General features: G+C 48.0%; 1 protein-coding gene across 4 annotated transcripts in view; it reads right to left on the bottom strand.

Annotated features, from left to right (window-relative positions):
- The window catches only part of Gas7 (growth arrest specific 7), a 222413-nt gene that overhangs the window by 113617 nt on the left and 96436 nt on the right, over window positions 1–12360 (bottom strand). For 2 of the 4 annotated variants that reach the window (XM_005002088.4, XM_063242089.1), the window contains exon 1: window positions 2028–2179. The exons of the other annotated variants lie outside the window; for them this stretch is intronic. In XM_005002088.4, coding sequence (XP_005002145.1) covers window positions 2028–2051 — 24 coding nt within the window. In that variant the 5' untranslated portion in view covers window positions 2052–2179. Of the gene's footprint in view, window positions 1–2027; window positions 2180–12360 lie in introns of those variants that run through there. 4 annotated transcript variants of the gene reach the window in all.

Genomic DNA, 12360 nt, shown 5'->3' with positions numbered 1-12360 from the left:
GGTGCAGAGTGACATGCAGTTACCGTAGGAATCACAAGGGTCCTCACGCTGCCCATAGGCTGCTATCCACTGGCCGATCCCTGGGAGAAGGAGACGCCACCTCCCTGTCCCCACACCTCCTGATTCCCACCTGTCCACCTGGCTCTGTCTGTGCTCCCAGGATGGCTTCTCCAAGGGATGCCGACTGGCCCACACACAAAGTGTCCCTGTCCTGGAGGGCTTCCCTGGAAAGGGACTTACGAGTCACCTCTGCAGAGTTATACTCCATTCGTCCACCACCTGAAGCTTGTAGTTTCCAAACTATTTATCAATTCTTTGTTTCTAACACTCATGGTAAAAAGTGCATCTTACTTCCTGGCCCAGAATACACATGACAACACTGCCCTTGGTGTACGCAATGTGCTCCAACATTCTGACTTCCAAGCTACTTGACCCTTGTGGCTTGGGAATCAAAAAACAACTTTTCCAGGTAAAAATTTCCTTTTTATAGGAGTCCTTCCTTTACCACGACTTCTATTAGAAGGTCTTATAATAGATTCCTTCTCTATACTCTGCTGCTTAGCGTGCACGCTTCCAATTCTTAGTCTCCCTGCTCCTGGGCACCATATACACCTCTCATGGGCATTTAGATTACATGTAAGTTTTCTCTCACCAAGAACGCGATCCCATAGGGCGAGGAGTAGAGCTCAGTAGTAGACACACAAGGTCCTAGGCCCTGGGTTCAATCCATCACTGAAGACAAAACAAAACAAGCAATACAAAACAACCCAGAAGAAACAGAACAGTGTGGTAGCAACCACCTGCAGGCCCAGCTTACTAAGGGAGCAGAGACAAAAGGCTCACTTGAGCAAAAGTTCAAGGCCAGCCTGGGCAACACAGCAAGACTTTGCCTCAAAACACGAACAAAAAGAAGAGTCCGTGTCTCTGCATTCAACACACTTGAAATATATGTGCAATGTTTGGTGCGACAGGAGGGGACACTTCAGTGTGATATTCCAAGGACAACAGAACTGCACTGGAATTTGCATTACACCTGCAGGCAGAACTCTGGTTTATCCAATGTCTTCTGATGCCAGTGTCACCCTTTCTCAGTTGGGAGAAGACAGAGCTGTCTTCTGACTTATGGGAGATTCTTGGTTTGGAAATCACACTCATCATGCCCCATGGACGCCCCAACACTGTGCTCACCAGGTTCACACAGGCAGTGACCCTGACTTACCACAGTGCTGCAGGGACACAGCGAGCACATTTCAAGCTTAAGAAGGGACACCAAGCTTCAGAAACACTGGCCAAATCATCACACAGGTACAAAGGGAATGAATCCAGATTTTCTAGATTCAAGGATGCATTTCTTTTCCAGAAGGCTAATTGGTTTCTTGATCTCATTATATAATCTCGTGTTCACTGCATCCCCCCAACGCACAGCACCAGAGAGGAAAATCCCCTGATGCAGCTCTTTTAACTGATATGGTCCCCAACACACGACTGCAACCCCACAACAGAAGGTGCACGGATGCCTGTGTGAGCGACTCAGAAGAGCTGTGTGGACTTTCCTCCTGTCCTCTCTAGCCGGTTGTGTGACATCTGGCAGAACACCCCTTCTCCGGGTTCTCCCCATTTTGGAGCTTGAAGAAGCTACACCTGTTAGTTCCCAAAGGTCTTTCCAGTCTTCTGAAAACTTTCCCAGAAGGACTGGTCTTAGCTTCTTAGGAAGCTAAGAAAGAAATAAAGCAAATCAGGAACAGAGGTAAGCCCACGGGAGTCAGGGGCAACTCGCTGAGCCCATGACAGACACCTCCTCTACCCAGGTGACTTTCTCCTCATGGAGAGCCTTAGGTCACCAGTGTGACCCATACTCACTGAAGGCAAGGAAGGGAAGGCACACACACGGAAGAGAAAGGAGAATCAACTGAGTCAGAGGCAAGAAGCTACCCCAGGAAGGCTCCCCCATGTGCAGGAGTGGCCGGTCACCTCCAACTCATTCTGTTCCTTAGCTTCTGGAACCTGCACCCTCAGTCCCTACTCACCTCAGCCCCACAGGGGGTCCTCATGCAAATCTGACACGCAGGTCATTTTCTGACACTGTCTCCACATCCGTTGCTTCCCGGTGGCATTGGCTAATTCACTGTGCAAAGCAGCATTTATATATAGAAAGTTGCAACCACGCAGGTTAGCATTAAAATAGAGACTTGGCGTTGCCACGGCAACCAAACAAATTCTATTCAAAATGAAAGAGAAGTATTCTGCAATCGGAAAAGCATGTCCACAGCCTTTCAGGACAGCTGGGCCCCTTCCCCCTGAGGGTGGGAGGGACAGCCTCCAGAGGAGTACTTGGTCTTGATGACTCTCCTCCTCCCCATGAAGTCACCCACTCTGGTTTCAGCCCTGGCCATCACCCCAGCACATGCTGCTTCCTAAAAATCCAGCTCTTTTAGACCTGAGGCCAGAACACTTGTGTGAGTGTGATGATCCTGGCCAGGTCTGCCAATCTGCAAAAGTACTATCCTTCAGGCACCATAGGGGCACAGCCTGTGGCCCTACTATAACTACTAAGGAAGATTCTGGAAAGAAAGGTGGCTCTCTGCCACTTCCTGACACAATCAGAAAGCCCAGGAGCCACCATTGCTAGGCTACTTCACCTCTCTAAGCCTGAAGCTTAAAATAAGTAGGAATAGGGATGGGAGAGGCAATCTGGTGCCCTCCACCTTTATAGTTCCAGGATGTGCAAATTCCACGTGGTTCTCTAGGTACGGCTGAGGCACTAGGGCAGCATGGAAGCTCTTGGTTCCTAGATCCAGCACATGGACCAACCCTCTGTCACTCTCACTCGGGGCAATCAACACCAAGATGCCCTGTTCTTCAAAGGCGCCATCAGGCTGGGTGGGTGGTGCATGCCTGTAGTCCCAGCACTCAGGAAGCTGAGGCAGGAGGATCCCTGTAAGTTCAAGGACAGCCTAGGCTACATAAGGAGTTCAAGGCCAATATGAACTACGTAGCGAGAGCCTATTTCAAAAAATAAAACAAACTAAAAAGAAACAAAGTTGGCCGGGGACCTTGAATAACCCTCTCAGCCTTTCTGGGACTCATTCATACATCTATTGTGAAATCAGGTATGGTCTAGCATGACCTAAGTGACAAACAAAAAAAAAATGACAATACCAAGTGCAGACAAGGAGCCCTAATGCCTGGCTGGTGGGAATGCAAACCGGTCCAGCCGCTCTGGGGGGCAGCGTGGCGATTTCTTATAATGCTACACATACACCTAATGACCTAGCAATCTCATTACAGGTGTTCACCGGTGAGGATCCAAAAGGGAGATGGTGTGACTCCAGTGGGGCCCCACCCCTACTTATTTGTATTTTTTTTTTTTTGTCAGAAAGTGAGCTGCTTTCCTGTACCCTGCTCTCCTCTCCCCACCATGATGTGCTGCTTGGATATAGCCAAAAATCACCAGGTCTGAGCAACAATGGCACAGGCTATGGCTGCAGAACTGTGATCCAAGACAAACCTTTTCACTTTGTAGCTGGTGGTCTCCCTCAGCTATCTGTTACAGTAATAGCGCGCTAACTCACACAGCAGCTTTATTCATAGTAACCCCAAACTGAAAAGAATTCAAAACATGCTCAGCAGGGAGTGATCAGCAAACTACAGAGCATCTGTGCAGCAGGGTACAAATGACCAATAAACAGGAGCAAACTATTGGTGCCTGCACACACTCAGAGCTAAAAGTACGATATGCAGAGAAACCTCTCTCAAACAGTTAGCACTGTAAGATTCCACTTTTGTGGCAGTTTCAAAAACACAAGTTAGGGGCCAACAGTGCATCAGGGGTTGAGGTAGAGGACGGAGGGGTGACAAAGGAATACCATAAGAGATGTTTGGGGGTGAAGGAACTTCTGACCCTGGCTTCAGGGATGGCAACATGAGTATATATATAAGAATTCACAGACATGTATAGTATGACAACTGAAAATGTAAAATAAATGTTATTTTCATTTCTGGGAGGCAAATATCTCAGAAGAGGATACTCAGTTCAAATCAGGGGTACTCACACCTAAAATCTGAGTGCTAAGAACTACTTGCAGTTAATATTAATTTCAATCGGAAAGCCTCTCTTACTGTTCCAAACCAGTGTTGTCAAAGTGTGGTTACCATCACCTGGGGATTTGTTAGATAGTACAGACTCCGGGGTGCCAGCTGGACCTCCTGGTACAGAAACCCTGGGGACAGGGCCTGGGTTTGCCCATGCCTTCCAGGTGAGGGATGGATGCTGGATTCTGGGGACTGTTGGTGTGGCTAAACCAGCTACAGGTAACTGGGCCAGACCATCATGAAATGTCCTGGCCTGCATCCCTCTGGTATCAAAACGCTATGGACAAAGATAAGATCTTTCCCACATCCTATTTGCTCACTGCCTCTTTATTCTCTCTCTCTCTCTCTCTCTCTCTCTCTCTCTCTCTCTCTCTTTCTATGCACACACACACACACACACACACACACACACACACACACACACCTACCTTGTCTTTAGTCTACACCAGTCATGATAAGCTATTGCCCTGGCAGAAGGAATCAAACGCCCCAGCTTGACCTGACCATCCTGAAGCAGCAGGGGACATGGAGATACCTAGAACTAAGAGCATCTGTAACTCAAGCTGAGGACCAGACAGGGGCCCTTGGCCGTACAGCACTACCCCAGGTTCTGCAAACTCCTCTCCCGGCTGACCCAGCCTGGCCTTCAGAACCCAAACCATCTGCTTCCCTCGCTCAGCTCCCAGAGCAGTTCTCAAGTCAAATGCCAATCTCATGGGTGCCCCCCCAAACCCTACAACAGCAAAGCTCCTTACCTTCCCCAGGACAACAGCTTCAAAGACACTTTGCATGGCTGCTGGCTCCAGAGCCACCCAGAGATGACGGAGCCCAAGGAAGAAATCAGAACCATATGGGTTTCATATTTGACAAAGCAAACAAAATTACAGCATCTGGGCTGGGCCTAAGAAACCTAGGGTCTGTATGTTTGGCCCAGAGCCTGGGCTTGGTGGCTCCCAGCGCAGGCTGGGGTGGTTCCCCAGGCCTCTCCTCTCCATCTGAGTCCCACAAAGAGTGCCAAGGGCACCGAGCCTGGTATGTGCCTCCTTGCTGCAGTCTCAGGTAGCAAACCTGCTACGACTGACACTTCAGTGTTTTATTGAGTTTTTTTATATTCTCTTTTATGGTGCAGTTGAAGACAGTTCAGCTTCTTTCCCAGTTTCATCCGAAGATGCACAAGCACTGACAGGAATACTGTGTCGTTAATGACGGTGTGGCCGCTCTAGGAGCCTCTGGGGAGAATGGGAGGTGGGGGTGCTCGGGGAAGGGCAACTGTGACACCCACCCTCTTCCCTGCCACGAGCTCCCTCTCCAGAATGAGCCCGCCAGGTGCACCCACTCCTACCTCATTCATTCTCAACACAGAACACAGGAAACTCCTACTTCCAGGAAAACAAGATGCCCCCCCTGCATAGCCAGTGGCTCTGCACCAAGGGTGATCGTGTCTTTATTCCTCCAACCCCAGGACACTTCCTCCCCACACACAACCAAGGGGACCCTTGGCAATGTCTGGAGACATCTACTAGTCACAGCGGGTGTGGAAGAGGTTAGGAGACTGACTTAGAGCAAACACAGTGGCTTGGGAAAACATAGCTTATACCCTGCGCTATGTGGTTTGTAAACGGATCTCTCTGGGCTAAGACCAAGATATTGACAGGACTGTGCTCTTCCTAAACTCCAGGGAAGTTTCTAAAGGATGCCCACCTGCCTTGGCCTCTGCCAAGCCTCTGTCTCTGTCTTTGAAGCTAATAATGAGAGGTGAGGTCCTCTTAATTCGTCCTCCATCTCCGTTTCCTACTTTTCATGATTCTGGTGATTATACTGGGACCATCTGACTAATACAGAGTAACGTCCCCATCTCAAGGTTAGCTGATTTGGGCCACCTTAATTCTTCTTTGTGTGTTAACCTAAAACACAGATTCCAACGATCAGGACATGGTCTTCTTTTTTGTAGAGGTGGGGGTGTGTTTCATTATGAAGGGACCTACTAGCATTCAATGAATAAAGATCAAGGAACCTGCTAAATGTCCTATCACGCACAGGTCCCTTGGCCCACAAGAATGATCCAGCCCCAAATGTCCATAATGCCAAGGCAGAGAAGCCCTGGAAAGCCTCACAGTGCCCAGCCTTTGACTGGTGCCTACTGACCCTGACTCAAATTCACTTCTGCAGAGAAGTCATTGTTAGGACTTTTAGAAATCACAGAGAAGCTCTGACCCACAAAAGGGGAGTGTTCACCATTCTGTTAAGTGTTTACAGGGAGTTCTACAGTTTATCAGGATACCATTTGATCCCCTACTGACACCGAAAATCTGACACTTTAAAAATGTATAAAACACATTTCTATAGGAGCCAGATGGGCACAGTAGACCCAGACTCTTTAAATCTTCTTTGTGAATAACTTCAAATAGCAGAGCTAATTCTGCCTTGCTGGTAGGCTGCTGTTTGGTTTTCAAAATTGCTGAACTAGCTGGTTAGCGGAACTCACATCCCGAATCCCTCTGTTCCTTTCTTCTGTCTCACAGCAGTGCTCAGCCACCAGCAGCTAATGCTAATTCCTGAAGCTCTTGCAGATCTCAGTCGCCTCCCAAATGCCCTGTGGCCTCCAGGATCCTGTGGGTAACTGGGGAGCCCCGTACTCTGTGGGTGAGGCCTAGAGTGGCTGGAGCAGCCCAAGGAAGGGCAAGGGTGCTCAAGGGGTGTGTCCCCCTGTGCAGACATCATAGGCACACCCAGAAAGGAGTTCTCCCTAGAGAAGACAAGGCTTGCCTCTGCCGCACACTCCCACACACTGGCTGAGTTTCCCAGAGTAGGTGGGAAGGGAGGGAGGGGGTACAGAGGGTTGCTCTGTGTTGGTTTCATGGAATTTTCCTTAAAGGAAAAGGCAGGCTGGGCCGACTAAAACCACTTCCTTGTCATTCTGATGAAAGGAAAATCTGCTTCCTCCCACCACTCCAATGGGCAGAGGCACCTGCTACACATGCATGTATGTGCACAGGTGTGTATAAACGTGTACACACAAATATATGCAAAAGCACTCACATGTGGGTAGACACTCCCATGCCCCACAGTCCAGAACTGCCCCTTCAGTCCTGCACTCTCCACTCAGCACAACAAAACATTACTTGTCTTCTCTGTAACACTTGTCCAACATTTCTGATAAAGCCACCATCTCTGCTCCAAAGCACGATGCCTCTTGGGCATCGTGACATGACATCTGAGATACTTTACAACCCAGGATAGCTTGAGCCAAGGCATCTGCTGCACAGGGCATGGGATATTTGTCCGGCCACCCAACAATGCCTGCTGGGTGCCTGCTATGTCGTGGATGCCCCCCTGGCCCCTGATACCCTGGTAATAAGACAGAAGGGCCCTTAAGACACAAGGAACTCAGAGTCACTGTGGGAGGTTTACAACAGTCTGCTCTGAATATTTACACTACCTCATTTAACAGTCACATGAACCCCAAACCATCCAGGTTCCAGGGTCGGGTGCATCTTACAAAGAAGGAAACCAAGACTCGAGTACTTCAACAGTGTACCCGGGGGAGTGTGCACACTTGCAGCTTAAAACAGCAGAACTGAGATGAGAATCTGGGGTCCTGAGACCTTGTCAAGGAGAGGGCCCTGTCCAAGGTCATGCTACCAACAATATACCACACCAAGGGCTGACCCTGGCATCAGGACATCTCGGTCACCTCTACTCCCACCTGGTCACTGTGGCAGCTTCCTGATCACCATTTAGCTCAATTAGCGGTCACGGTCCAATGCCTCTTTCCGCACTCTCAGAGGTGGTGAAGGACCAAAGTGGGTATATTTCCATCCAGCCCTAGAAGTCCTTTTGTTGCATCAGTGACCTCAGTGAGTAATCTCCCCCAAAGGCCACTGCCAGAGAGAGCCCCATTGTAGCAGGAGTGTTTGTCTCCACTTCCCTCTCCCCAACGCAGGCCCCCCCCCACTATTCATGAGTCACAGAAATGCCAACGGAAATTCAAAGTTGCTACAATAACAGGATTTTCAAATGTAAGGCCCCGGTGCAACTGGCAACTGCTATTGTTGGAGCTTTCTAGCTCTATCCCTCCATCCTCTACCTCCTGGAACTTTCTAGATTAGTTCTGAGGCTATGCACATGGATTTCATCCTTGGAGTTCCTATGTCAGAGACAGGGATGGGGGCTGAGAGCAAACCTGCCAGTGTGCCCATGCATTTCTAAGCATATCTGAGTGACCCATTTGGTGGCCCATAAAGCACTGTGGCCTGCAAAGCCATCTCGTCGGCCTCTGTAAGCACTGAAGCGCTGTCTGAAGCACCCATATGCAGTACCTGCCTGCCCACCAGCAGGCATGTCCCTGCAAGTGGCGGTGCTCTGGATTTTCTGTGGAAGCCTCCTTTTCCCATTCTCAATGTTTTTGTGGCTCCAGCCTGGCCAATAAGCATTCCCATCCTCCTGGCCACAGTACTAATTCACAGACAGGCATAGGACCCAAGCCCGTCATTTGGGGCTGCATCCCTGGGTGCTGGTTAGAAACATTAAGAAAAAGGGACATGGTCATCGAAGCAATCCTGAAACTGCTGATGGCCACTGGATGGAAGCCTCACAAGAAACCTTGCTGAGAAGGGAGCCAAAAGAAACCAGGGTGGTGAGGAGGAGAGGGAACCCAGGATAAAAACATCGGACTGTGCTGTCACTGACTAAGCCGCAACTGAACCAGCTTGAGCTGAACTTAGCTGGGGATGTTTCGGTTACACCAATCCACAAACTAGTTTTTCTTTGAAGGGCAGTTTGAATGGGATTTCTGTAACATGTAATAAAAAGCGCTCTGGCAATAACCCCTCAGTAAGGGTCAAGGTCTTATAAAAATAGCAACACTCAAAGCCAAAAGAGCACAAAGTAGGGCAAATGTAGAGATTGAGCTTCTTTTTCAGCCTGCTCTTGTGGGTAAGAGCCTCTCCCAAAGACGTTTGCATTTCTAAATCCCTTCCTTTGGTCACTATAACAAATTGCTACAAACTTCGAAATTGGTGGCTTAAAGCAAGAGAAATGTATCCTCCTCTCGTTCTGAAAGCCAAAAGCCTGAAATTAGGATCTTAAATTGAACTCAAAGTTGTGGGCGGAGCCATGTTCCCTCCAGAGGCTCTAGGGGAGAATTCAGTCCTTCCCTCTTCTACCTCCTGGTGGCTGCTAGCATTCCTTGGCTTGTGGCTTCACTGCTCCAATCTCTGTCTCCTTGGTTTGACTTCTTTTCTCTGTGGAATCAGATCTCCCTCAGCTGCCTTCTACTAAGGACCTAGTGGTTGCATTTAGGGTTTACTGGTATAATCAGGGACAATCCTCTCATTTTACAATTCTTTAATTATATCTGTAAAGATCCCTTTTTCAGATAAAATAACTTCTCCAGTTCTGGGGATTAGAACATGGGCATATTTTTGAAAGCCATGACCAGTTGTTCCCCTGTCAGGCTGAGTCAGACCATCACCTGCACGTAAAAGAGATGTGTCATGAACACGCTCAGCTGTGACCACAGCCAGAGGTCATAAGAGCCACAAGCAAGTAGGTGCTTTGTCAGAATAAGCAGGAGCAGTTCTGGGGGATCAAAACTGGACTGGGTTTCCACTGTGGTCTACAGACCAAACTCAGGAAGTAGGCAATAGATGGGGTTTCCCACAATGTTGGCAGCATCAAAACATAGCCCAAGATGATCTGAGTCGTGGAAGAGGCTCATTTTTAATAATTCCGTGCTTACTCCAAGGTCTGTTATGAAAAAAATGTCAAAAATATACCAAGCTCGCAAAATTACTGCCACTAAGGATGACGCAAAGGTGACCATGATGTACTTTGACTGGCTCATTGAATTCTGGACACAGGGACCACTTCAGGTCACCCAGTCCTCACAAAGCAGGGGTAAAAACAATGCATTTGGAAGCCAGACTATCTGGGTTCAAATCCACCCTTGGGCTGCTCACCTGGTCACTCTGCATCATGTCTGGAATAGGTAATTACCACGAAATGAAAATAACATTATCATTATTAACCCCTTTGGCGAAAGTTAAATGAGCTAACACACATAAGGCATTTAAAATTGCTCCGCCCTTGCCTGCACTGATAACAAGCCATATATAGGTCCTCTCCTGGCTCCACAATCCACTACCACATTTAATAGAAGGTTCTCAAATGAGGTGCCTTCAAGCCTCCAGCCTGTATCAGCTGAGTCTCCTCTGCCTCCAATTTTATTCCAGCCCCCCTCTCCCCTCCACGAAGCCAAATAAGGGCCCCACTTGTTCATGCTCAGCGCAGTGGGGCCTCCTGTCACCCTACCAGCAGGAGGAGAGTCCCGTTGGAAAATCAATCAGGGGCTCCAAACCTCGCTGGTGATCTGCACGGAATAACCAGACCATTGCACCCAGCCTCCACCCAGAAAGTCTGCAAGCGCTCCTCGTGTTGCTGTCAGAGCGGGGACGTTCTTGGAAAAGACAGCCCAGATGCTCTGCATACCCTGCTGACCTTGGCTGAGGGTGGGAAGGAGTAGAGATCATAAACCATCTCCCAGAAGGCTGAACAGAGACTCGGCTTAAAAGCGCATTCCATGACTGAGTCAGATCCCTCAGAGAGACGCTGATATCAACATTCCTTAATCTTGACACTGACCACCAACAGTAACACTGGTCACTGTTACATGCAAAGGACCAGGTTTACCTCTGACATTACTGGTGTCAGACCAATGGCCTTCACTCTGGTTACCTTTGCAAACACTAATCTGGAATTGTGCTCTTTTAGAGATTTATAAGTCATAGTTGAGACTAAAATCATCCATTTCAGCCTCAGACTCCAACACCTCTCCCCAAACCTTTTCAACTGCTTTGTAAGAAGCACAGTGATGTCATGCCAGCACCCCAAGGTGGCGTAGTCTCCCATACGCTCCAGATAGGTTCGCAGGAGCAGCCTCAACCACACTGTGCCCTTGTCCCTGTCTAGGGCACCTTTGGCTGGATGGAACTCTGGTCTTCTTGGAGAAAAGCTATGTTGGGGTTCCCCAAGATCACCTCCAGGTTGGATGATTGACTTGAAGAACCCAGAGAATTCAGCATGTACTTCTTCTCCCAGTTAAGGTTTATCTTAAGCAAGAAGATTCAAAGCAAAACCAAACAAGAAAAGCCCATCTCCATACTCCTCACCCCTGTAAGTGACTGGCTGATCCAGAGAAACCCAGGCTGTGATGATAGCTATGGAGGTGAACTGCAGTTTGATGCTTGTGGTGTTGGCTGTTTCATGGACTTTACAGGTCTAGGATTGGCGGTCTGATCAGCTATTCAGAGGATCATGGTATGCATCCTCTATGGGAGATCTCCTTCTGAAGGTGCTAGCCATTGTTAATTCTCTATTACCTTGTTTTGAAGTCTTATATCACTTTCATTGCTTTGTTGGGTTGGGATTTTATTCTATTTTGTTTTGTTTTATTATATCTCATGGCATGGGCAGCTATTTCAAAGAGAGCAAGACATATTTTGGACTTACTACTGTCTTATTTTGAAGTCCTTTACTGCATTCATTGTTTTGTTTTTATTGGTCCTAGTCTATTTTGTTTTGTTTGATATTTACTATGTCTGAAGGTATCTGCAGCTATTTTGAAGACAGCAGGTAATCATTGCTGATTTCCAATTGTTTTAAAATCCCGTGTCACTTACACTAGTTTCTTTTGGTTGGTTTTATTCTTTTTGGTTTTGCTTGGTTTTATTCTCTTTGGAAAAAATAAATAAATAAATAAAGAAGCAAAGCCAATACAGGGTCAGGGAGCCTGAGGCAAAGTCCTGAGTAAACCAGGGGTGCCCATAATCTAAAGACAGCTTAATTCCTCCCCAGCATGAGTCATGACAGCCTGGGTAAAATGTTGTCAGCCAAGCTCACGTCCAGGGTTTTTGTTGGTGGCTGGTCACGTAGTTATCTCCTGCTTTGCAGATCTAAACTTCAGGCTCCCAGCAGAAAGCATATTGTGTGTAAGAATGGTTTAGAGAAGACTCACTAGCTGGGCATGCTGGTGCATGCCTATAATCCCAGTGCTTGGAAGGCTGCAACAGGCGTATTAGGGTCAAGGCCAGCCTGGACTACTCAGTCATTTCAAAGCTTGCTGGACTACACAGTGAGATACTGTCTCAAAATTAAATTAAATTACATTTAAAACAATTAAGAGCCACCCTTATCATTGAGGGAATAATGGAAAGCTCCTAAATCTAACTTCCCAGACACAAGCTGTGTGCAACACTGCAAGCAGGACTT

Source organism: Cavia porcellus, unplaced genomic scaffold (assembly GCF_034190915.1).
Source record: "Cavia porcellus strain 051 isolate PalLab524CR breed Dunkin Hartley unplaced genomic scaffold, mCavPor4.1 scaffold_32, whole genome shotgun sequence".
In the NCBI taxonomy this organism is placed as follows: domain Eukaryota; kingdom Metazoa; phylum Chordata; class Mammalia; order Rodentia; family Caviidae; genus Cavia; species Cavia porcellus.
The sequence above is the reverse complement of the archived record's forward strand: the minus strand, read 5'-3'. Positions and strand labels throughout refer to the sequence as shown.